The 27,546-nt window shown below is 36.7% G+C and overlaps 1 protein-coding gene across 3 annotated transcripts in view; it reads left to right on the forward strand.

The window, feature by feature from the left end:
* Positions 1–27,546, forward strand: part of Strn3 (striatin 3) — an 82,715-nt gene that overhangs the window by 21,665 nt on the left and 33,504 nt on the right. For all 3 annotated transcript variants that reach the window (XM_075947492.1, XM_075947493.1, XM_075947494.1), the window contains exons 2-7: positions 8,818–8,921; positions 9,275–9,348; positions 14,830–14,911; positions 19,183–19,356; positions 21,159–21,285; positions 23,140–23,281. In XM_075947492.1, coding sequence (XP_075803607.1) covers positions 8,818–8,921; positions 9,275–9,348; positions 14,830–14,911; positions 19,183–19,356; positions 21,159–21,285; positions 23,140–23,281 — 703 coding nt within the window. The remainder of the gene's footprint in view (positions 1–8,817; positions 8,922–9,274; positions 9,349–14,829; positions 14,912–19,182; positions 19,357–21,158; positions 21,286–23,139; positions 23,282–27,546) is intronic.

Consider the following 27,546-nt stretch of genomic DNA (forward strand, 5'->3'; position numbering starts at 1 on the left):
CACTGAGCCATCTCTCCAGCCAGAAAGGACTTGGAGGTTTTAAAAGACTCGCCGGTGTGCTCCCTACTTTCAGTTCAAAGTGTAAGCTTTCAGCTGTTTCCGCTCCCATTCCTTTGCTCCCTTATGTTCTCCAACCCTCTGAAACCATAAGTGTGAATTAAAACTTTGTTTAATAAGTTGCCTTGGTCGTGGTGTCTTATCACAGCAATAGAAAAGTAATTAAGACAGTGATTTTATTAAGTTTTAAATTCTTACAATTTTTTTTTGAGGAGTAAACTTAAACTTTTTTTTTTTTTTACATTCTAGGTGGAAAGAGGTCATGGAATTTTAGACACTTAATGCCTAGGTATCTTGAAATACCTGTAGTAGTGATTGGTTGTCTGTCAAGTGAGAGACACTTTTGCAGGATTTCTAGCTCTGGCTAGCTTGGTACTATTTAGTTTAGATTTCATACTCTGGCAGTCTCATGTCTCATTCTCCCCAGTGTGATGACAGGGTACACCATGGCCCACTTACTTCTTCATTGGCTTTCTTAAGTATAGAGACTGTGTTCATTTTTTTTTGTTTGTTTTTTGTTTTGTTTTTCAAGACAGGGTTTCTCTGTGGTTTTGGAGCCTGTCCTGGAACTCGCTCTTGTAGACCAGGCTGGTCTCGAACTCACAGAGATCCACCTGCCTCTGCCTCCCGAGTGCTGGGATTAAAGGCGTGCGCCACCACCGCCCGGCTGTGTTCATTTTTTTTTAAACCTCCTTGGAAATTCTAAAATTGGTCATATGAATAAACGTTGATTGAATTTTATATACTGTAGCACAAAATCTAAGTAGAAATACCTGACTCCTAAAATTTACAGTTCTTTAATCTCATTCATATTCATATTCTCAATTATTTTAAATATGTTCTTGATTTTGATCATTAGTGTTCTAAGTTAGTATGTGAGTAGTAAAGCCTCTGAAATCACAAACATATTTATTTGGACCAAATGAATTCCCCTTTAATTATATAGAGCAACTTTACCTTATTTTAAAGTAGAATATCAAAAATAAGTACTTCTAGGCTAAGATTGTATAAATCATTGTCCACTTGGGCTGGAGAGACAGACAGCTCTATGGTTAAGAGTACTGGCTGCTTTTCCGGAGGACTCATTTAATTTCTAGGGGATTCTCACACCCTCTTTTGATCTCCTCGGACAAAACACCCATATATATAGAAATGAATTCATAAACTTAAAATATAAAAAGTAAATTGTATATGTAATATTATTCCTGTATTTTGCAATTGGGAAAACTGTAATTTATAGCATTCAACAAGAAAAAAATTTCTTCTAGGATTTCTTCTAGGATATAACTAAACAAGTCAGTACTTGCATGAATCGAACCCCGAGGGAGTTCTCTCTTCTGTACCACATAAGACTGGACATGTTGGTATACACCTGCAAATCCTGGCACTTGAGAGATGGAGGCAGAATAGGAAATTCAAGGTCATCCTCAGCCACACATTGAGTTTGAAGCCAGCTTGGGCTCTTAAGATCCTGTCTTATTAAAATAAAAACAAGACATAAAACAAAAAAAGAGAACTAGAGGGATGGCTAAATGGTTCAGGAGACCCAAGTTCAATTCTCAGCCGTCACATTGAGCAGCTAAAAATCACCTTATCTGGAACTGCAGGAGATTCACTGTTGTCTTCTGACCTGTGTACACACATGTATGAACACAAACACCTATATAGATATCTGCCAAGCATTGTTTTGGATAATACTATACCAATGAACAAAATATAGACAATTCATACTTTGTTTGAACTTATTTCTGATGGTATTCATCTAATTTAAGCAATGGTGAAACAAGGATTTGATTCCAGTATTTTTGATCTGATATTGAGCTGGGATTTTTTTTTTTAATTCTATTTGCTAATTCAGGTAGTTTTGTGGCACTGTTCTAGAGCTTGTTAACGTTAAAATTCTGATTCAGGATCGGCAAGGTGGCTTAGCAGGTAGAGGTGCTTGCTGCCAAGGCAAATAGCATGAGTTGCCTACTTGAAACCCATGTAGTGGAAGTTGTCTTCTGACCTTCACATTACACAGTGGTGTGCGTAGTCCCCATCCCCATGTACACACAAAACTAATGTTAAAAATTCTAATTCAGAAATGAAGTTAATATTGACTCTTAGATGTGAGTGTAATTTTTCTAGCTGGTTGTCTAGATTCAAGTCTTAGTGCTTCCACTGTTTCTCTTGGGAATAGCAGGAGAACCTCCGTTAATAACTGCACTTCCCTTAACTCTCCTGTAGAGAAAGTGGGGAAAATAACACCAGCTCACAGGTTTGTTTGTAAGACATAAATGAGCTAAGACACTCATACATGTTTAACAAATACTACAGATGGTTATTACTTTATTATCAATTATAAAATTTTAAAAATTAGGAAATTTATAAGATTTTTGTTAAGCATGTAGGGACAAGCCTTACCCGAAGTGACAAGGCTACTTATAATCTTAGTCACATGTAATAAATACACACTTTTATTTATTTATTTTTTAAAAATATTTATTTATCATGTATACAATAGTCTGTCTGTGTGTATGTCTGCCGGCCAGAAGAGGGCACCAGACCTCATTACAGATGGTTGTGAGCCACCATGTGGTTGCTAGGAATTGAACTCAGGACCTTTGGAAGAGCAGGCAATGCTCTTAACCTCTGAGCCATCTCTCCAGCCCAAATACACACTTTTAAAAAAAGAAATATGCATGTGCATGTTTGTGTTACCGTCAACAATTTGCATTAAACAAAATGTTATTTAATATTATATGTGGAATATGCACTTATCATTTTTAGAATACCTTATTATTTTTAGAACGTTTTTAGAAGACCTGGCTTCGGGGTCTTTAGGGGGAGAGTGTAACCATTAATAGCAAAAGTCGTATTACATAGTTTAATGCCTTTTTATCACATTCAGAGTATCAGGTTTGTATTAATTTTAGGTATCTTGCTTGGTAAATTATTACTTTAATTATTGATTATTAAGTGTTCTTTGAATTTTGAGAGGAAGAATAATTAATCTATTTTGATTATAGAATTACTATTCTTTGAAATCTTGTTTCTATTATAAAATTTGAAGTTAATCTCTCCTTTTGTGTGTATGTTTGTTGGAGTCTTATATATCCTAGACTGGCCTTGAACTCAGGATACTTCGTCTTAGTCTGCTGAGGAATGACTAGGCAGAATGAATATATTTTTACTCTGTTACCTTGTTTGAGAACAGCCAGGGCTACAAGAATGAAATCCTGCCTCAGAAAGAATCCATTCTTCAACCAGCTATAGACATGTAAAATGTAGTTGGAACTTTGGGTCTGATGGTAGTTTGATGTTTTGATTATTTATTAAACATTGTTTGTTTATTTATTTTTTGAGACAGGGTTTCTCTGTGTAGCCTTAGCTGTCCTGGAACTCACTTTGTAGACCAGGCTGACCTCTAACTCACAGAGATCTACCTGCTTATAAACCCTGTTGTAAATAGAAGGGTTAAAAAAAAAATAGATTCAAGTTTTACTTGCTTTTGTATGTCTTTTCTTAATGTTTCTCTTTTCCCCTAAATTCTTTCCCATTAATAACATTGGAAAATAAATTTTGTAACTACTGCATGCAAGATTTTGTTCACATATTTTTTTTGTACAGGTAAAAATAGAGTACCCACCTTTTGAGTTGGACACTGAGTTTTATTACACGGTGATTGATTATACAAAGTTTTATATGTTTTTCCTCAACACACTGAATTACGGGATAAATAATTTTTGTGTGGTTTTTAGAAAACAACTCAATTGTGAACCTTGTAATTAAAGCGCGCGCGCGCGCGTGTGTGTGTGTGTGTGTGTGTGTGTGTGTGTGTGTGTGTGTGTGTGTAACCCAGGCTGGCCTTGACCTAGTAACTCTCCTCTAGGTCAGCTAACCTCTTCAGCATATCTTAATGATATGTACCAGCACAACCAGCCTAAGTGTTGGATCATTTGTATGATTATTCATTGTTTGTGTGTGTACATTCAGATGCTAGAAGAGGGTGTCAGGTGTCCTCCTCTCTCTTCACCTATACCTTGAGGCAGAGTCTTTTCTGAAACCTTGGGTTTTCTCAGCTAGGCTGAAAGCCAGCAAGTCCCAGTAATCTTTCTGTCTCTGCTCCTCCCTTGGAGCTGGGATTACAGGAATGCACAGGCTGCCTGACTTGTAACATGGGCATTAGATTTGAACTCTAGTTTTCTTTCTTATTTTTTTCCTTCTTTTTTTTGGTTTCTTGAGCAGGGTTTCTCTGTAACTTTGGAGCCTGTCCTGAAACTAGTTCTTGTAGACCAGGTCGTCCTCGAACTCACAGAGATTCACCTGCCTCTGCCTTCTGAGTGCTGGGATAAAGACGTGCTCCACCACCGTCTGGCTTGATCTCTAGTTTTCACAATTGCATGACAAAACTCTCTTAGCCATTGAACCATTTTTTCAGCCCTTGTATGATATTTATAATATATATGCACATATACTGTGTGTGTTTATAGATTATTTGCTTTATATGTCACTGTGTCACTTGAATATCCTGAAATTATTTATAACTAAACCTGTTTTAGTAAAGGGCACGTGGAAAGGGAAACAAGTAATTGTGAATCAAGTTTAGACTAATGCTGCTTGAATCAATATTGAAAGCTTAGTGCTGGTGACCCCTAGTGGTTGTTGTCAAACATCAGCGAACACTAAATAATTCTATGATAATCAGATGTTTCATGTGGAATAAATTCAGGAGATGTGTAAAATATGATCCCAGATATTGAAAATCAGTAACAAGGTTGGGTTATACTGAGTTACCAGCTAAAACTGGATAGGTAAAAACAAATTTGTAAGCTTTTGCTTTAGTAATATGTTTGATCATAAATTGCAAGTTAGCCACTTCCCTTTTTACTTTTTTGTTTGCTTGCTTGCTTGTTTGAGACAGCATAATTCTATGTAGCCCTGGCTATCTGTCAATTCTGTGTGAATCAGGCTGGTCTTGAGCTCAGTTCTGGAATTAGAAGTCATGTACCACTATATCTGTCTTACCTTTATACTTTTTAGAGCAGAGTAGTTAAAAACTTCAATTGATTTCAGAATTTTTTTTTTAAAAAATTGACTTTTCCTAATGCTCAAAAAATGTTTTCCTTTTGGATGTAGTTTAGTGGGATACTTGCCTAGCACTCCAGGTAGAAAGGAATGGGAAGCCCTACCTTCATTGAAGCAGCCACACCATTCTATTGTAAGATGCCCTCCCCACTTTTAGCTGGTTGAGATGGGTCTTGGCACTTAGCTTTAGGAAGCCTGAAATTCAACATGTGGTTCAGGCCAGCTAAGCGCAAAACTCTCCTGCCTTTAAGAGTTAAAAACTATACAAAGCTGGGCCTGGTGGTGTACACCTTTCAAAATCCAAGTACCCTGAGTTTGAGGTGAGTCAGGTCAAGATAGAGAGTTCTAGACCAGGCAGGAATATGTGTGTGTGTACACATGTATGTGTGTGTGTGTATATAGATAGATAGAGCCTTTAAAGAAAAACTGTATATACATAAGGTACATAAAATGTAATTATAGATTATTTTGGGTGGTATTGACTCTTTTTTTTTCTTTATTGTCTTTTTGAGACAGGGTTTCTCTAGCTTTGGAGCCTGTGCTGGAACTAGCTCTTGTAGACCAGACTGGCCTCGAACTCAAAGAGATCTGCCTGCCTCTGACTCCCAAGTGCTGGGATTAAAGGCATGCATCACCATCTTGTCATTGTCCCTGTCCCCCCCCATCTTCCCCCCCCCCCCCGCGTGTTATTGACATTTTTAACTGTTAAAGTCTTGTTGCATGGACACGGGATGTGTTCATGTCCTAGTTTCTTTCATCAGGTTTTTTACATCCTTGGTTAATTCCTAACTATTTTATCCTTTAAAAAATACTTTGTGTGTATGAGTGTTAATGTGTGGGTGGGTGCCTAAGCCACATGCATGTTCTTGCATACAGAGGCTGGAGGTTGAAATTGGGAGTTTTCCACAGTGGCTCTCCTCCAGGTTCATTGAAGCAGGGTCTTTCAGTTGAACCCAGAGTTAGCTTGTTTAGGGGACTCTCTGTCTCTGCTTCTGTCTATGCTAGAATTACAGACAGGTGGCCAGCGCCAACCCAGCTTTTGTTTAGGTTTTATATATTTTATTTAGTGTGTGTGCCTGCACCTGTCTTTGTGTGTGTGTGTGTGTGTGTGTGTGTGTGTGTGTGTGTGTGTGTGCGTGCGTGCATATGGAGAACAGAGGACAGCTTATGAGTCAGCTCTCTGCTGCTATAGGAGTACCAGGGATCAAACTCAGGATCAAAATCACTTGGCAGCTAGTGGTTTTACCAGCTGAGTCATTTTCCTGACCCCCATTTTATATCTTTTTAAAATTACATTATTTTTATTTATGTGCATATGTGTGTCTGTTTACATGTGTGTATGCCCCATGTGAATACAGGTGCCCATGGAGCCCACATCTTCTGGAACTAGAATTAGGTGCCATGGGGGAGCTGAGAATTGAACCCTGGTTCTCTGCAAGAGCAGCAAATGCTGTTAACTGCTGAGCCACATCTTCTACCCCTGTTAAGCACCTTTAAAGCAATTATTTCCATCCCTAGTGTTTTGTGCTACCATCTTTTGTAAAGCATATGATCTTTGTTATTAGTTTGTGGGCTTTTTATTTAGTTTTATTGGAACATTTTTCTGTCCCTGTATTGATTAGTGTCTTATATCTTTTTAGGTTTTGTTTTTCTTTTATCTGGGTATGTGTTTTAATTCCTTTGATTGTTATATCTGTCTTTAAATCCCCAAATCTATCAACTCCGTCTTCCTATAAAATAAAACATAAATTATATATTTTCTTATTTTAAGAGGGAAGAACCAGGGCACAGGCACAGACAAATTAAAGCAAAACCAAAGCCCAACAGTGTTAGACACTGGGGGACTTCTGATATTCAGGGCTACAGAAAGGTTGGGTAGCTCTCCTTCTTGGGCTTTGCCCTTTACAGCACACAGCTTGTACTCGAGATTCAGGATCGCTCCACCCCACCACTGTCTTTGGTGATCATCCCCTGGTGCTGGTGTCTCCAAACTTCTGGGATCTCTGCTGCACCTTCAGCCATATCCTCTCCTGACCTCTCTTCAGGGACTTTGACTTGCCACATGATGCCAGAGCCTCAGTTCCCCCATGACCCCTTCAATCCTAGGACTTCTGCAACTGAGGCTGCACCATCACTAGTAGCTTTTCTGGCCTCTCATAGTGCCAAGCCTCAGCTGTACTTCATGACTCCTTTATACCTTTAAAACCATTACCACCTGAGAGACTGACTTCCACAGTACTAAGTTCAGTTGCCAGCATGAGGTACATACAGCTTTGCCTCTCTCTTGCTCTGTAATTTCTGTGTGCTGACCTGAGGAAACATATCCCAGAAGATTTCGACTCAGTGATGCTGGTTGATTTTTAATCATAGCTTATTTTTCAGCCCCAGCAAACCAGAACCCAGATTCCATTGTTTTTTCTCTCTTTCTTTTTGGTTTTCAAGACAGGGTTTTTCCATGTAGCCCTGGATGTCCTGGAGCTCGCTCTGTAGACCAGGCTGAGCTCTAACTCACAGAGATCCTCCTGCCTCTGTCCCTCTCTCCCCAAGTAATGGGTTTAAAGAAGCATGCCACCACCACCAACTGGAAAGATTTTTTCTTTTTGAGATGGCTTCTCTACATAGCCCTGGCTGTTCAGAAGTCACTATGTAGACTAGGCTGGCCTGGAACTCAGAGATCCGCCTGCTTTCCAAGTGCTGGGATTAAAGATTTGTGCTATCATGCCTGGCCAGAACCCAGGTTCTTAATTCAAAATATTAAATGGTCCTGATAAAGCCTTTAAAAGACTCAAACTTGTCTCTGAAACTTGACAAGTCAGGCCTTGCCTCCATCCTCTGCACTGCTTTCGTCATTCTAAGTTCTCATAATAGCGTATTAAGCTCTGAACACTCAATTTTCTTGCTCCTTCAGGCAAGAGCTTTCCACAACTCTCTCCAAAACATGGTCAGGTCTGTCACAGAGCAGTACCCCACTGCTAGTATCATTTTCTCTGTCTTAGGGTTTCTGTTGTTGTGATGGAACATCATGATAAAAAGCAATTTGGGGAGGAAAGTGTTTATTTATCTAACAACTCTCAGGGTCACAATTCATCACTGAGGTGAGTGGCAGAAACCTAAAGCAGAAGCCACAGAGGAATGCTGATGTATGGCTTGCTCCCCCTGTCTTCCTCAGTTTGCTTTCTTGGACACCATAGGACCAACCACCTGCCCAGGGTTGGAACCACTCCCACATTAATCATTATGAAGAAAATGCCCTACAGGCTTGCCTATAGACAGTCTGATGGAGGCATCTACTCAGCTGAGGTTCCACTTCACAAATGCCTCTAGCTTTGTCAGGGTGACAAAGTCCCAACCAAGACATTTAGTATCTTTTTTCTTCCCAGTGTCGGAACTGTTCTGACAACTGAAATCCTTTGTAAATTTTATTTTTATAAAGGTTTATTTTATGTGTATTTATGTGTGTATGTATGTATGCCTTTGTTATTAGGGGCCCTAAAGAATTATAAAGAAATGGCCCATTTATGACTCTTTATTTTCAAAGAGGATAATGTTATCTAATGGAAAGTCATTTCTATGAATTTCAAGTCTCGAGGTCATGCATAAAAATGTTGCAGTTGCTTTTATTATTTTTTCTATTTTGGTTCTCTGTATTGGTTAAGGAAAAATGAAGTAAATGCATCTTAATGTTTTTAGGCACGGATCGCATTTTTACAAGGAGAAAGAAAAGGTCAAGAGAATTTGAAGAAGGATTTAGTGAGAAGAATAAAAATGTTAGAGTATGCATTAAAACAAGAAAGGTATGTATATTTCATTTCTTAATGTGACAAGACAGCAAGTGTTTTCTTTACATCATTGTACTCTTTAGTAAAGCTTTTTCACATCTTACTTAATTTACTTAATTTGTGTATTTGAAAAGAAGTGAGAAGTAGAATTAATATATTTCGGATTTTTTTTCTGTCTCTAAAGATCAGGAGAAATTTATCTTTTCATATATGTATATTTGTTACTTGGATAATTTTTCTTTAATAGTACATTTTAGTGTTTTTAGCAAAAAACTTCAAAAAGGGCACATTTCTTTGTTATTAGAGTAATGTATTAGTAATACTGAGTTGTTAAAAAAATATTCTCTTACCGATTGTTAAATTTGCAGGGCAAAGTATCACAAATTAAAATATGGCACAGAACTGAACCAAGGTGATTTGAAAATGCCAACCTTTGAATCAGGTAAATGTTACTTTTTTTAAAAAATCACCTCATTTTTATGTAACAGACATATGCTTTATTCTAATTTTAGTTTTATAGCATTAGATGAATGATTAAGTAAAATTTGATGAAAAGATTTTTAAAGATGTATTTTTATTATTTTAAAATTATGTACGTGTGTATGTGAGCGTGCACATATGTATTTGTGTCCATAAAGCACAGAAGAGGGCACCAAATTGGTCTGGAGGTGATGTTGAAGGCAGTTGTGAGTAACCCAGGGTGGGTTCTGGGAACTGAACTTGAGTCCTCTGCAAGAGCGATAGGGAATCTCTCCAGCCCCTGTTGAAAATAGTAAACAAATAAAACTTTGTTTCATTTGCCTCTCAATCCTGAGGTTTCTTATCCAGTTCTCTCTAAAGTGAAACTTATATTAAATTGTAGACACAGTTTTGCTAGTAATTAAAATCAAAACATGCTAAAGTAATTGTTTTTCTACCTGTAAGCAATTTTTGTCCCTTGTGTGATCTTAATGTGCATAGACATACATATGTGTATATATGTATGCATATATATTTGTTTATATTTGGCTAGGTGTGGTGGTACATGCTAAGAATCCTGTTACACTGGAGGCAGAGGTAGGCCGGTCTCTAAGTTGAATGTCAGCCTGGTCTGTGTAGTGAGCTCCAGCCCAGCTAGGGCCTTATGATGAGCCCCCTTCCATGGTTGTTTTTTTCTTCTATTTATATATTTTGTATGTGTAGTAGGAGGTCAGAGGATCATTTTGGGGAATTCTGAACTTTGTGGGTTTTGGGTGAATCTGGCTCAGGTTGCTTGATTTGGCAGCAAGCACCAACTCTAGCTTAATTTTTAATACTTAAAATATCCTATTATCTATCAGGAGAAGCTCTAAATAGCTCATTGTAGTTCTAAGATACTAGAAATTTGATTGGATTTGGAATTTATAGTCAGTTAGATAAAATTGAGTGTAGGAAAATTGTCTTTAGTTTTCTTCTTTATTAAGTAGTAAATATGAGAGTAATAGTTGATAAATATGTAGCCTAGAGCGGACTGATACAGAAAAGTTTAGTTTTAGGAGTCCATCTAATGGCATAGAATCTAAAAGAAAGAGGACCATTTTTTAACATGAGCAGACTTTGGGAATCATTAACAATTTTTTATTTCTTGAGTATCTGGGACTTGGTTACCCCAATTTTTTCCCCTTATTTTAAAACACAGTTTGTGTATACCAGGCTTTTCTTCAACTCCATAGATAATCAGTGGATGACTAGGAATATCTGATCCTTCTCTATTCACCTGCAGAGTGCTGGAATCATGGACACGGATAATGACAGTGCAGTCAAATTGAAGCCTATGATGGTCTTAGTAGCTTGCTCCTAAGGCAATTTTTTTCTTTATTTTGATATGAATTTTTCCCTTATAGTGTTTTTTTTTTGCTCCTAAAGTCAACATGTATGGTGGAAAAATAAAACTTACATAAATGTTTGTAGGTATCAGTAAATTTTTAAAAATACCAGTTGGAGTTTGGTTCAATAATAAGTACTATGGGCTTGACAGAAGCAGAGCATAAATCCCACCTGAATTGATTATTTTTGGGTCATCCCTGCTTTGACTTTGAGCAGCAGAACTTTGTTTGTTTGTTTGTTTATTTGAGACAGGGTTTCTCTGTAGCTTTGGCACTTGTCCTGGAACTAGATCGAACTGGCCTTGAACAGAAATCTGCCTGCCTCTGCCTTCCGAGTGCTGGGATTAAAGGCGTGCACCACCACCGTTGGGCTAGAACCTTTTATTTTATCTTCCAATTGTCATAAATTGAGATCAAAGTGGCATTCATGTTCTTGGGTGGTTCTATAGGCTCATCTGATTCTGAAGAACACTTACCATGTTCTCTAGAGAAGTAAGAATAAGAACTGGGAATGGTAGTGTCTGTTTATAATCCCATCAGCACAGGATAGAGGTCAAAGGATTGGAGCTCAAGATCATTAGCTAGTACATCCCTGTCTTAAAAAAAAAATTAAGAATGGAAGGTAGATAGATCTTTGTACATATTTACTACCCATAATTACCATAAGGCTGCAGTAGCAAATAAGGCTCAAAACATATACAGGAAAAACAATAAATTTTTTTCAAAAAAAGAGTAGTTAGTCTATTGCTTGTTTTTGGTTGTTGTTCCTGGAGTAGAGTTTGTGCAATTCTTAGTTTATTTTATTGTAATAGTTTGTATAAACAAGATCATTAGCATATAAGTTCCTCCTGCCCATAACTGAAATTATGCTCAGACAAGTGTCTTTTTGTCTATAATATATGTAAGTAAAATAATTTTACTTATTTGAAACATAATAAAATGTTTTGCTCATACAGAAAATTATTCAGAATGTTGAATAGAAAACAAAAACAAAGTAAGCAAATACATATCATACTAAGGATAAAATTATCAAAGTAGATTTATAGATAAATATTAAATGAAGTATCACTGGTTTTATAAACTCCTTCAAATCAATATAGAAAAGAAAATATGTAAAGTACTGATTTGACAGATGTTGAAGAAACTAATTTGGAAGAGATTATATTCAAATATGTAAATTATTTTCTTGTTTGGAAAATAGACAGTTCAATAGAAAAGTGGGCAAAAGGCACAGGCCTTTAATCCTACCACTCATTCTTTGCATTTAAGGTCAGCCTGGTCTACATAATTGGAATTCCAGGACAGCAAGGGCTACAGTCAGAGATTTGTCTCACAAAACAAAAAAGTGAGAAAGAAAAGGAAAGTGGATGTACCTCATGATAGAGGGCATTTTATGGCTAGAAGATGAGAAATGATACTGTTATAATTAAAGAAGTGTAGGCAAAACGGCAGTGACTAGAATTTGACCTTTATCGGAATGAAAAGGAGTGTCAAGTGTTGATGGACCTCTGGAATTAGCAGAGTCTGTACTTATTGATGGGGGAGTGGCAAGTAAAGCTAAGGCCCTATAACTGCTTTGTCTCAATTAGGATAACATAGCCTAATATCTTGGTAATTCCATCACTTAAAATGTAGATATGTGGTCACTACAGCTTATATAAGAATGCCCTTAGTGTAAATATAGTGAAAATCTAGAAGCAGCTAGATTGTCTATCAGCATTAAAATGGATAAATATGATACATTAGCAGGCAAAATGCTATTTAGCAATAAAAGTTTAAAAAAAGTAACTATAGCTAAACTTAACAATATGGGTGTCAAGTGTATAAAATTGAAAATTGTTAGAAATCATTTCTGCCATTCACAAGTTAAGTTTTAACTGTTGAGGTAGTGTTAGTACTGTCTTAGAATAGCTAGTAAATGATTGGAGGGACAGTTTCTAGGGATGCTGCTGTTTGTTGAGTTAGGTACTGATTGTTCAGAAACCCATTAAGATATGTGCTTATGATATACTTCAAAGTTTATAATTGCCATAGTGGAATAATAAAAACTCATTTCAATATGAGGGGGCTGTGTAAATAGATAATACATTGTGTAAAATACTGTGGGTTTTTTTTTTGTTTGTTTGTTTGTTTGTAGTGGTGATGGTAGGGATCAAACCTAGCATTCTATGCTAAGTATTCCATCACTATAATATATCCCCAAGTTGATGTAATTATTTTCAAGTGATGTTAATGTGTTTTTCTGGAGCATTGGCTCCTGTTAGTTATGTATGTATTTTTAAGTAGAAAATACACAATGAAAAATTCAAATACTAATAGTTGTTAACTTTTGGTGATTGGATTTTCTTTTTCCTCCTCAGACAGGGTTTCTCTGTAGTTTCAGGGCCTGTCCTGGCACTTGCTCTTTAGACTAGGCTGGCCTTGAACTCACAGAGATTCGTCTGTCTCTGCCTCCCACGTGCTGGGATTCAAGGTGTGCACCACCACTACCAGCTAGTGATTTTAAACAGTTAATTTTTAAAGATGTTTTTGTCTCCAGTTGGTATTGTTTAATGTTATACAGAGAAAAATAAAAGTTGAGAGACTTATCAGAATTAAGTAATTACTTCTAGAAATTAGAGAATTACTTGTGTTTGAAGGAAGAATAAGAACATAATCAATTGTTATGGCTAGAGAAGTAGTGGCTACAAAAGATACTGTAATTATTACCAGTAGGTACTAAGTGACTCTTGAGGAGTCCGGGAATGTAATAATTGAATTAGTTTTAATAATCTCATTATGAGTTAGGGGATTTTTCAAGCATTTCTCTTCATAGTACATTTATTTGAATAATGAGAATCTCTGTGGTGATAATGGTTCTACTGTAGAGGTAGTTTTTTTAAAGCTTAACTCAACTGAAATTATACTGTTTACTATGTTTAATTCAGTGGTAGGGATTGGATCTAGGGACTCTTCTCCCCCCTCCCCCTTTTGTAAATGTAGATACTTTATTAAATAAAATAACGACTCTTTTACCTGTCACATATACTGTTTTCTGAGCTGAGTATTGGAACACATGCCTTTTAATCCCACTGTTTAGGAGACCTAAATAGGAGAATCAATTTGATGCCAGCTTGGCCTATATAGCATAATAAGGCTCTCTTTCAGTCAGCAAGCAAAAAGTTTCCAAGTAATAATAAACCCACTTTCTGTTTTTGTTTATAAAAGATATTTATTACTAAGCTATAAATTACAAGCGTTCAGTGGAGTGAGGAGACAAGTCTTCGCTTTTGGATGTCTGGGACTTGGGTTCTGAGTTCCTCATCAAGGCTCTTTTTACAGAAAACCTTTTGACTACAAGGAGAATGAGCTCCCCTTGGATTTGTCATTCACTTATACTTGTTTATACTTGCTGGACCTGTCTGGGATTCAGTTTGGAGACGTTGAGAATCTGCTGGGCATCCTGGAAGCTGAGGTCCAAGAGGTAGCTGCAGACTTCTTGGCATGTTCCAAGAATAAGTGGCACCTGGATGGCTGCACCTACTGTCCTAGGGCCTAAGAAAAGGCTCTATCCACCACCTGTGCCCACCACAGTGCTCTGTGTTAGATGCTGTTCAGCAGTCTGCTTTCTTAACTGCATTGGAACCTTGATTTAATATTTTTCTAAAAAAATAAAATCTGTGGTAGAGAGGTTAATGTCTACTGATACAAATTCAGAATGAAGTATGTCTGTGTATATACACAGACATAAACATACATATACACATGCATATGTATTTCCCCAGTATATAATTGTTGATTTTGAGTAGCCTATATAATAAAACGTTTTAATCTTAAAGGTATATGGCAAAGCAGTTTATTTTGAAGGTCAGGCCTTTTAATTTTTTAATCCTGCTAAAGTTCATTTGAGGTCTTTCGATTTTTAAAGCAGGTAGCATACTGAGTTACTGAACAAACATTAAAGAAATGATCTGTAGTAGATCTTTTAACCTTTTTTCTGCTTATGTAAAATATTTTCACGATAAATTTATTTCTTAAATTGAACACTGTAATAATAAGTTGAAATAATGTATGCAAAACTTCCCATCCTTAATTTCCAGAGGAAACCAAAGACTCGGAGGCTCCTACAGCACCTCAGAATAGCCAGCTAACGTGGAAGCAAGGCAGACAGCTGTTGAGACAGTGAGTAATGATTTCAACTTTTAATAAAAGTATGAAAGTGCTTATATCAAGTCAGTTTATAAGTAAAAAACTTGCTTCAATTCACTGAATGTTCTTCATACTGCTTCTTTTAAAAAATCCATTTGTGCTGGGCATTGGTGGCGCACGCCTTTAATGCACTCTGGAGGCAGAGGCAGGCCTGATCTACAAAGTGAGTTCCAGGAACTCCAGTGCTACACAGAGAAACTCTGTTTCGAAAAACAAAAATAAACAAGCAAAATTTGTATGTATGTGGGGGTGCAGCGTTGGTGTGCACCACAGATGCTTATGGAGATCAGAGGGCAGCTTTCAGCAGTTGTTGCTCTCCTTTCACTTTTGGGTCACAGGGATGACTCGGGTCATCAGGCTTGGCTGTAGGTAACTTTACCTACTCAGCCATAATTAAAGCTTATTTTTCTCTAGCTTCAAGGTAACTCCCTCCCTCCCTTTTCTCCCCCCACTCTCTCTTTAAAGACACGTATGTATTTATTTATTTAGATAGATATACACTGGGATTTTTGCCTACATGTAAGAGGGTGTCAGGTACCCAGGAGTTACAGATAATTATGGGCTGCTATATGGGTTCTGGGGATTGAGCTCCCCTGAGCCTCCCTGGTCCTTTGGAAGAGCAGCCAGTGCTCCTAACTGTTGAGCCATCTCTCTAGCCCCTTCTCTCATATGGTTGAAAAATGTGAAAAACTAGATGAAGGCCTGAACTAATGTTACATGGAGCGCGGGCCCTTTGTTCTGTCCTGGCCACTCGGCTAGTTTACACCTGAAATAATCACACAGAAACTGTACTCATTTAAACACTGCCTGGCCCATTAGCTCTAACTTCTTATTGGTTAACTCTTATGTCTTGATCTAACCCACTTCTATTAAATCTGTATATTGCTACATGACTGTGGCTTACCCGCAAGATTCTAAGCAGCATCCGTCTCAGGCAGGAGCTCCATGGCTTCTCTCAGACTCTGCTTTCTTCCTCCCAGAATTCAGTTGTCTCCCTGCCTACGTAAGTTCTGCCCTATCACCAGGCCCAAAGCAGTTAGTTTCTTTATTAACCAATGAAAGCAACACAAATACAGAAGGAGCTCTTACACCAAACTAAAGTTGAACTAAAGTAGTATTGGGTTGGGCTGTAGGGATGGCTCAGCATTTAAAAGCACTGATTGCTTTTGCAGAGGATATCAGGTTTAATTCTCAGCACCCACATGGTAGCTCATAGCTGGCTATAACTCCAGTTACAGGGGATTTGATGCCCTTATCTGCCTTCCACTAGTGATCTTCATCTAGTAACTGTGTTCCTGCACACTTTTATACATATAGGAAAAATACCCTTAGACATCAAAAAAAAAATACTGTAGCATCATTCATCTAAGGCACACAGTACTCACTTCAGAGTCAGTGTATGAGAGTATAGAGAATTGTTACTGACTGTATGAAACTCCTCAGAGATTGCCTACCAAATTTTCTTCTTTTTAACACTTATTTTACTTTATGCATGAGTATTTTTGCATCTCTATGTGTATATATGTATACACCCACATATATAACATATAGATAAATAATTCAGTGTGTGTGTGTGTGTATGCCCGGTGCCTTTAGAGGCCAGAAGAGAGCACTGGATCCCACCTTGTGAGTGCTAGGAACTCAACCCAGGACCTGAACAAGATATGTCTCTAGACCTTAGTGAAACTTTTGAGGAACAATTTTGATGCTTGTTTATTGATGTACTAGAGACAACTCTATGGCAAATCCTGTTTATTGTCTTTTTATACAGTGGCTCTTTTTTTTATAGTTGGAAATTTTGCTATCTGTATCCTGCTGATAGCCCTGGAGTATATTTGGATCCTTTGTTATTACTTATAACTACTGTACTCCTGTCTGAGCAGGATTGTAATCACGTTTGTTTTGTTTTGATTTTTCGAGGCAGGGCTTCTCTGTGTAGCTTTGGAACCTGCCCTGACACTTGCTCTGTAGACCAGGCTGGCCTCAAACTCTCAGAGATCCGCCTCCCAAGTGCTGTTATTAAAGGTGTGCACCACCAACATCTGGCGCAATCATGTTTTGTGTTTGGTCGGTTTTTCCAAACAAGGTTTCTCTGTTTAGTCTTGGCCATCCTGGAACTCACTGTAGACCAGGCTAGCCTCAAACTCAGAGATCTGCTTGCCTCCCTTCCTGAGTGCTGGGACTAAAGACGTGCGCCACCATTGTCTACATGTGTTCTTTTCTTCACTTGAACTTCTGTGTTATTCACCATTTAAATGGGCTCTTGTTGATTGACCTGCACAAACACTCATATACTGATCCAAAACCAGGCCAAATGGCTCCCAACATCTATTTATATGGCCCCCAGTGGGGCTTCAAAACTCAAGTACCGCATCTCAGCATAGTGTGTATCCTTTCAGTAGTGTTCCTCTGCTTCCACTTGACTAAAAATGTGAAGAGTATAAGATTAGAACTCTTTCAACTTTTTACTTTTCTTCTTATATTATGTTTAAGCTTCTTAATTGTTATCCAGTACTCAGATTCTTGTAAATGACTAAGAACAGAGTTTTGATGGGAAAAGGGACTAGAATAATTGGCAGAGTTGAAGGAAACGCTCAATGATACGTATCAAGTCAGGTAGCTTTGGGGAATTTGCAGAGAAAATCTCAGGATACAGTTTTAATCTCGTGTCTTGTCATCTACTTCTCTTTATTGGTTTTATTCTCTTCTTCTGAAGAAAATCTACTTGTTTCCTTCATGTGATAGCTTCCCCAACCTCATTTCTCAGAAGTGTTCAAAATAGTCTGACTTAATCCAGCAATGACTCAGTCATTTTTATCCAGGTTGTGTACGAATTTGGCAGTTCTTTTAGTCCAAAGTCTAGAGACTGGGGTGTTATGTAAGGAGGCCGCTTGTTTGTTTCCCGACCACCCAGCAGCTTAGACCTGAAATAATCACACGGAAACTATTAATTTAAATCGCTGCTTGGCCCATTAGCTCTAGCTTCTTATTAGCTAACTCTTACATCTTAATTTACCCATCTTTACTAATTTGTGTATCGCCATGAGGCTATGGCTTACCGGGTAAAGTTCCAGCGGGGTTATATGGCTTCTCTCTGACTCGTCCTCCTTTGTCCCAGCATTTAGTTTAGTTTTCCCCACCTACCTCTATTCTGCTCTGCGCAGGCCCAAGACAGTTTCTTTATTAACCAATGGTATTAACAGCATACAGAGGGGAATCCCACATCACTGGGGTAAGGAAAGGAATTGTCCACCACATGTAGCATTGTTTAAAGAGTGGGCATGGCTGTAAGGAAGTCATTATTTCTTTCAAATGCTAATCTCCATGGAGTCTTAAACTTTCTCCCTTTATTTTTATAGCCAAACTGTTTTTGAAACAAGATGTTGCATGGTACCCAAGGCTTGCCGCCTTGAATTCCTGGTCCTGCACTTTTGGGGGATAGTTTATTTCTGTAGCCTTTTTTTTATTCTTTGCTTTGCCTCCTGAATGCTGGGATTTCAGGAGCGAATCACCATACCTGCTCTAATCTTTTTGTTTAATTGCATTTATTTGTGTATCAAAAAGTTTATATTGCTTATTTTCCTTGTGTTTATTCTCTTTTCTAATTTATTTGTTTGCTTTCTTACTTTATTGCTATTCTAATCATTCTTCCTGTTTTTAGCTTTTCCTAAATTTATTTTAGTTGTTTACTAGGAGTGTTTAAACATAAATTTTGATAAAATGTTTACGTATGTGTGCCTGATTATATGTACACTACATGTATACAGTGCCTGTTAAGGCCTGAAAAGGGCGTCAGATCCCCTGAACTGAAGATCTAGATGGCTTGTGAGGCATCTGATGCAGGTGTAGGAAACTGAACCCAGATCCTCTACAAGAACAGCAAGTGCTCTTAGCCCCAAGCCATCCCTCTAGTCTCAAGACTGTTGTGAGCTGCCATTTGGGTGCTGGGAATTGAACCTGGGTCCTCTGGTTAAGAGTAGTCAGTATTCTTAATTCTTTTTAATTTCTCGAGACAGGGTTTCTCTATCTTTGGAGACTGTCCTGGAACTCACTCTGTAGACCAGGCTGGCTTCAAACTCACAAGAAATTTGCCTGCCTTTTCCTTCCAAGTGCTGGGATTAGAAGTGAGCATCACCACTGCCTGGCTTTTCCCCCCCTTTCTCAGTATTCTCAATTCTTAACTGCTGAGCCTTTTCTCCAGTCCCCAGTATATTAAATTTTAATTTTTAATTTTCTCTTGATAGGTATCTTCAAGAAGTAGGATACACTGATACAATATTAGATGTACGATCTCAGCGGGTAAGGTCATTACTTGGACTGTCTAATTCAGAACCAAATGGATCCGTAGAAGCAAAGAATTTAGAACAGATTTTGAATGGTGGTGAATCTCCTAAACAAAAAGGACAAGAAATCAAAAGGTAAGATTTGTATTTGTAGATGAACATTGTTTAACTTAGGGACAACAAAGTCCAGTGGTACAGCAGAGACTTTTCATTATGAATCTCATTTTTAGCTATGTTTTCTAGAGTTGTTCCTACTGTTAGACATTAAATGACTGTATGAAAGCCCCTTTTTGCTTGTATATACAGGAACTCAGATTAGTCTTAGTAAAATGATTAAAATAGATTATTGCTATTATTTACTATATGAGTAGTTTTGAAATGCTTGAAAATATTTTAACAGATTAAAGATACCTTTTTTTTTAATATATAGGAAATCAATAAAACAGATTGGTGTCTTTTGGGTCCCAGAACCCTAACTGGGTGGTGGGTGTATAAAATTACAGACATTGGATACTTACACACAGAAAAGCTGGGGTGGTTGTCTGGGCTCTCTGATGGAGAAGCACAGCACCCAGGAAGCTCAGTGTGTTTAGTATATACTACTGAACCAGGAAGCAGGGGTTTATGATATGCAACCGAATCAAGGAGACACATTTCGCTCATCTTGGTCAGAGCAGTCTCTTCAGGCCATCAGTATCTGTGGTAGGTTAGAAAACTGTATGCATTTCTACTCCATACACACTGTCAACATTTGCAGTTGGAGCAGAGGAAGGCTGCCACCCTTTTGAGCCTGGTACTGAAAAGGGTCGCTGCTCCATGGAGTTGAGACTTTGGTCTTTGACATTGTTCGTGTCTTTATTATTCTGTTTTTTTGAGACAAGGTTTTCTAGGTAGCCCTGGCTAACCTATTACTCACATCTTCCTGCCTCTGCTACCCAAGCACTGGGATCAAAGGGTGTACATCACAACAAAGCCTGGCCAGCTCATGTCAGCAGCACACATCCACACAGGCTTCCTCTGCTCCCCACAGATTGGTATGGAACATATGTTTCATGAATTTAAATATGGGCAACTTTAATAAATTTAACTTTTGTGTTTCACTGTTTAGTCTTTAAACATTTAAAGTATAAGAGGTTATGAAAAATTGCAAAATTGCTTGTGCTGGTATTTTTGAGAAATGATAACATGTTTGAATGTTTAAACTTACTAGATTGTTTTTCTTTTTAAAGTCTTAATTTGTGTGTATGTGTGTGTGTGTGTGTGTGGCTCTGTACTTGTAAAACAGATGCTCAAAGAAGGCATTATATCTCCAAGAGCTAGAATTTTTGACTACTATTGTGAGACATCCGATGTGGATGCTGGGAGCCAAACTCAGGTCCCCTGAATGATCTCTTACTTGTACTTTTACCTCCTGAGCCATTTCCAGTTCCCAGATTTTATTTTCTTGTAGCATTTACCTAAGATTTTTTAGACAGAATGCTTTGGATGAGCTCAATAAATATAGAACAATGCTTATTTTAATTATAGATAATCTTTTAAAAACTATTCTATAATAAAAAGTTTAGGCAATATATTATAATCAGATTGTTTTGACCCAGCAGTAGTGGACCAAGCCTTCTCATAGGAGGATCAGGAATTCAAAGTTATTTTCATCTACACAACGAGTTGAGACTAATCTGAACTATGTAAGACCCCGTCTCTCAGCAGCAAAAATTTAAGTGGTGTTTGAATTGCAACAGTTATCCTTAAGTAGTTTTAAAAGGAATTAGAAGGGTCAGAATGTGGTTCAGCAATTGAATACTTGCCTAGCATGTGTGACACCCTGGGTTCAATTCCTAGTACCACTAGATCAGGAAAAGTATTAAAGTAGTATGCGGGAAGAAATAGTAGAGTCAATGATTGAAGTAGTTGGAATTATCTTTTTTCTTTTTCTACAGGCCATCTGGTGATGTTCTTGAGACATTCAATTTTTTAGAAAATGCTGATGACAGTGATGAAGAAGAAAATGACATGATTGAGGGCATCCCAGAAGGAAAAGAGAAACTTCGGATCAATAAGCACAAAGTAGGAGATTTACATCATTTTCTGTATACAGTAATTTGAACAGTAATTTTTTTTAGGTGTCCTTTGAAACATTAATATTGCCAGCTACTCCTGCATTATATACAGATGCAGGAGTTATGATTTCATATATTAATCACTAAATGGCTAAGAAAAGGTCTTTTTCATGTATTTGTCCAATCCTATGAAACTTTTTAAAAAAGAAGTGGCATACTTTTTAGTCCTACAATCTTATAACAATTTGGAGTCACACTGAAGTTTATCTTGCTATCACATGGGAGGTAAATGAACAGTGTAGATACTCCCAATGTGGGTGAGGGACTGATAAGAATTGTAAATATGTGTTAATATCCTGATTATTTGGTAAGGGTTAGCAAAAGTTTACTTTTGTTAATATACTAAGAAACGGACTTAATATATTTTAGTAATGAATGGAGAGTTAGCTCTACAGGACCCAAAGTAGAATATCCCCATTTGTAAACATCAAAGTAGTGTTCAGTATTTCGTGTGTATGTCTTTAAAAATATTTATTTATTTATTTATTATGTATACAATATTCTGTCTGTGTGTATGCCTGCAGGCCAGAAGAGGGCACCAGACCCCATTACAGATGGTTGTGAGCCACCATGTGGTTGCTGGGAATTGAACTCAGGACCTTTGGAAGAGCAGGCAATGCTCTTAACCTCTGAGCCATCTCTCCAGCCCCCAGTGTGTATGTCTTTAAAAAGAATAAAAAAGAGTGAGGCCCGAGGTTGTAGGTTAAAGTATCACATAAATTAGATGTGGTGCAGCACTTACGAGGTGAGGCCAGGAGGATAGAGAGTTCAAGGATGCCCTCAGCTAGATAGTGAATTTGAAGTCATTTGGCTTCTTGATACCCTGTCTATTCAAAAAAAAAAAAAAAAAAAAAAAAAAAAGAAAATAAGAAAAGTGAGTAAATTCAATTGTGGTACTTTGAGTTTTTGCAATAATATAGAAAAAAATGCAATTATTTCTCAAAATCTTTTGACCTTTCTGAGCTTTTCATATGTGTGATGTACTTTGTGGGTGCATAGAAGTTTTATTTTTTAAACTTATGTGTGTTTTAATCTGCATATTTGCCACAGCACAAGGAAGTTAGGACAGTTTTGTGGAGTTAGTTTTTTCCTTCCACTTGTATGTAGTTTATGAGGATAAAACTCAGGTCATTAACAGGCATTTTTCTTGCTGAGACACCTCAAAAACCTGAGATTTTGTTTGTTCTGGGAGATCGGGTGTTGCACAACCAATTTAAGTTGTTATGCTGTGCTGCCATGAGTGATAGTACACAGTTAGCAGTGTGTTCAGCCAATTAACTTAGCAGGATGCGGGTGAGTAGACGATGAGTAGGGATCATCTGTGAACTTATCTATAATTAAAGAACACTCTTGAGGGTAAAACATGGATCTTTTCTAGCACTACATCTTGTGGGTCACTTTTTGCAAGAGATCTTCATACAGCATGTTGAACTATTTGTCTAGGGCATAGTTTGAGATTTGTGAATTGTGGGAAAGTACAAGTGTGGATCTGGATCATTTCTTTTTTTTTTTTTTTTTTGGGTTTTTTTTTTTTTTTTTGGTTTTTTTCGAGACAGGGTTTCTCTGTGGTTTTGGAGCCTGTCCTGGAACTAGCTCTTGTAGACCAGGCTGGTCTCGAACTCACAGAGATCCGCCTGCCTCTGCCTCCCAAGTGCTGGGATTAAAGGCGTGCGCCACCACCGCCCGGCGATCTGGATCATTTCAAAGTAGATTTATGAATATTGTGAAGTGAAAACATTAAAGGTCCTCTTTAAAATGAGGAATTAGAAGTAGTACTTATTAGCTTATTTTCTCTTTACAGATAGGTAATGAAGGTTTAGCTGCTGACTTAACTGATGATCCTGATACCGAGGAAGCACTGAAAGAATTCGACTTTTTAGTGACTGCAGAAGATGGTGAAGGGGCTGGCGAAGCACGGAGTTCAGGGGATGGTACAGAATGGGGTAAGGGGATAAAGAAACCTTGGGTGGGAGGAAATGTAGCATTTCTAGGTGGTTATTATTAAACATTGTGTGGGGGATCTGTGTGTCTGAGTGTATGGTAGCAGGTGAACCAAGAACAGTTGGTGTTGGTAATTTGAGGCATTTGGTCCTAGTCTATTAGATTTTGTGACAGATTTTCAGTAGATGGCTTTTGACTTCAGAAGCTGATCTGGAATGTTTTGTTGATTTTTTTTTTTCCCTCTAATAGATTTTTTTTAAAACAAGAATTACTCAGTTTTATTCATACACATCATTTAGTTTTATGTAATCAAAGCTTTATGAAAACATACTTCCTCATCTGACCATATGGTGTTACCTGTCTTAGTGGTAGGTAGGAATAAATTAATCTGATTTATAATCCTAGTAATGAGCCAGATTTAGTGAGGGCATTAAACTTGTTGCCTATAATATTCTGATTACAAATGTGATGGCCTAAACTTTGAAAGTGATATTTAAAGCTAATAGTAGGCAATGTATAATCAAAAGAAAGGCGTATCAGTAGTTAAAAACCCTATTTATATACTTATAAAACAAATATATCAAGGTAATAGCTTAAAATGTGTTTTTTCCATTAGTATGTTCATTTAGCTCTTGTTTAATATTATCTAGTAGGTGGTAGAACTCAAAGTATATTTATAGAGCTTTTTGTGGAGGTTAGTTTAATACATCTAAAAATATTTATCACTAGTTTTTTTTTTGTTGTTTGTTTTTAAATCACTGTGGTGTTAGAAAAACACACTTGGGCTGGCCATGGTGTCACATGGCTTTAATCCCAATACCAAGGAGGCAGAGGCAGGCAAGTTCAAGGCCAGCCTGGGAGTTCCAGGCAGGACAACTAGGGCTATACGGAGAAACCTTGTTCTCAACAAATGAAAAATAGAAAAAGAAAAACATGATTTTTAAAAAAATGTTGGACTAGCAGGATGGCTCAGTGGTTATGAGCACTTGTCTTTCTGAGGATCAGAGTTTGGTTCCTAGCACTTGGTGACAGTCACCTGTAACTCCATCTTCAGAGATGCTCTCATTTATAGCTCAAATACCATTTTTAGATTTACTTCAGAGAAGAAATAGATGGGGCATGTTTATTGAAAATATAGACTCTACAGTTACTATATGGACTTTTGTATGTGTTTGTATTTTCTTGAAATGACTATATTTTAGGAGATTATTTGTTTATAGGAGAAACAGTAAAAGAAAAGACATGTAAATTTATATGTAGCCTATTAAATCTTGGACTGTAGTTTTTCCCTACAACTTTAAAAGTACTGGTTCTTTTTCCTGAAAATTTCAGTCATGTAAAAGTAGAAATTATATACAGATATTTCATAGTATATGTGTATTTTAGGGACCATAAATAAATGTCAGTTATAAAATTAGAAATCACCTACAATATTATAGAGCTAATCATGGCTAAGTATGTATATCTATACATATAATCTACTTAAGAGTGTGTTGAACATCTGCTTAGCTAAATCTTGACACACAACCATTTCTGTTTATCTAAAGTGGCTAGAATTTTAACTTTTAGTCCGAATGACAAACATCTCAGAAATTTAATTTGTGTGAAATGGGATTATTTCTTTAATAAGGTCAAGTGCAAATGAGTAGTCCTTTGTTCAGAGACTTGACAGTAGTTTTAAAAAGGACTTGATCTATGAGTGACAATTTACCTACCACTTTTACTACCTTTATTCTTTTTTAAATTTCCTGGAAATAACTAAGAAAGCCTCTTAGTACCCAAAGAGACTGGAACTTTGAGCAAGTAGTTTCTGTATAAAAGCAAAAAGGACATTGCAGTGTTTCTAAAATTTCTCTATTCAACAGCTATCATGTTCATTTTTTTTGAAACTTAAGAGCGTGCATGTAAAAACACTGCCTTTATTTTTAATTTATTTGCTCAAGTTTTAATGATTTTTAAATAGGAAGATTTTTAGATTGAAATGAAAGTCTTGAACATACTCCAGAATCTTATATTATGAAACCACTGCTTCTAAAGGAAGCTTGTAAGTCTTGTTCTAACACTGTTATTTAATTAGATAATATAGTTTAATTTTATGTTCTTCACAATTAAAAGTACTAGCTGGTATGTCATTATTTGCCTTTTTCTCGTGGAGATACATGGCATTTTAAGAATATTCACTTATTTTCTTCAACTCTTTAAAAATATGATCTTTGGACTTATTAGGATCACAAAATGTAATTAATATCTGAATATTGATATTTGCAGACAAGGCATAAAGTGTTATTTTCATAAAGTGAAGCTATTTAAAAATTTATGCTATGGTTAATAGGTTTGTATAATTTTGCTTTGGTGATCAGAATTACCATAATGGAATGTCATGGTTTTGTGGTTTCACATTGTTTGGAATCAACTTTTTTGTGCATGCTTGTATTTTCTTTTAGGAAAAAAAAAAGGTTCCCATAATTGATTCAACTTCATTTCTTGGTATCCCCCCCTAGATTTTTTTAAAACAGGATTAATATGTAGAAGATTATCCTGCCTCTTCCCTTTTGCTATTACTTATTTCTTATAAGCAATATCAAATCATCTGTTATTTACCAGGCAAGTTCCAGGATGTTTTTGTGCACATATGCATCCACCAACCCGTTCTTTGCAACGCCTTAGTTTACTTTTGCTTTCTAGATTTGAGGTTATCTTGCAAATTTTCGTTTTGGTTTGGTTTGGTTTTTTTTTTTAATTAGTTTTGCTTTTTCACTCTACTCTTTACTGCCGTACTTACAGCCATTCACAGCTTCATTCTTGCTGCACAGACTTAGAAAATTGGTCCTTATAATTAGTTTTTTTTCCTTTGTAAGGTTTTGTGCCACTTAAGTCTCAAGGGTTTTTTTGTTTTTGTTTTTAATAAAATCTCTGGCTGTAAAACATACTACTTTTAGGTTGTGCTAATTTGACCTAGTGTAAGTAATAGACAACAGGAATCATTAGTGTCATTAAGATGACTATACGAGATGATCTTGAGGTGTGAGCCCATAACTACAGCCAGTCTGAGACAGGAGGATCATGAGTCTGGACTAGTTGGTGTATGTTCTAAGACCCTTTCCTCAAACAAAAGAGAGAAATTCACTTGACTCAGGCCATGTTACTATGTTCACATTATTCAGTAAATGAACAGGATTCTTGATACAGCTTAGTTTTCAGGAAACCTTTGTGATTAGAGTATATTAAAAATTCGTTTTCTCTTAAGAAAATATTAAAAAACTGCTACAATGCAAGATTTGACAATACTAATCATAAAGATACTAATCTTCAGTAAGTTAGTTTCAAGTACCAGAATTTAGCAAATTAAAATGTTTTCACATACCAACTACTTATGGTGGTATAACAAAGGCATAACAATTGTAGAAGAGAATTGAGGTATAGGAGCTCTTTGAATTTCTTCTCTCTGCTCTTCTAACAAGAGCTCTTGTTAGGCTTGCTTTACATATCAATCTAGAGGTGCACGAAGATTACCAGGGAGTGTTTGACAACCTGAGAAACAGCATATGCTTAGTTAACACAATTTACAACTAAAATCTTATTATTCGGTATAATTTATTTAAAAACTAAGTGTTTGGGTATAATTTTTATTTAAGAGGACTCTAAAATAGTCTGAAACTGTTAAATTTAGTAATAAGATTGCCTTAAAACTAAATGAATGAAAACCCTCAATTAGTAAAATAGCTCTAAGAAAAGCATTTTTATACTGTCTTTTTAAGATTTCTCTAGTTTATTATGAGTAGACTTTTCCCCACCAGGCATAAGTATTTACTTAAATATTGCTGAAAACACACACAAGAAAGATAGTACCAAGTATAAAGCAATGTGTGTTTTAACTTCTTTGTGCTTGTCACTGTTTTACCCTCAAAAAATTTCAGCTCAAATCAAGACTTCAGTGGAATTTGAACTTTCTTATTTGTTTTATTTTTATTCTGTTATTTTGCTAATCTTTAGTTGTAGTCCAGTGGAAAAAGGTAATGAAATGTTGAACTGTTGGGAGGGGGTGGAGACAGAGGTGGCGTTCTTTGAATGCTTTGTGTGAATTATTTGAGACATTGTATTTGGGAACTATGTGTATTACATTGGATTAGAATGCCTTTCTATCATACAGTTATCCTGTGCATGCAGAACTAGTGTGACAGGAATGCATGACTAATTTCATCAATGAAATGGCACTGACATTTATAGCTTGCATTTTATTATGAATTTGCATGCAATTCATTTGTTT

This window comes from Microtus pennsylvanicus, chromosome 14 (assembly GCF_037038515.1).
Source record: "Microtus pennsylvanicus isolate mMicPen1 chromosome 14, mMicPen1.hap1, whole genome shotgun sequence".
Taxonomy (NCBI): Eukaryota; Metazoa; Chordata; class Mammalia; order Rodentia; family Cricetidae; genus Microtus; species Microtus pennsylvanicus.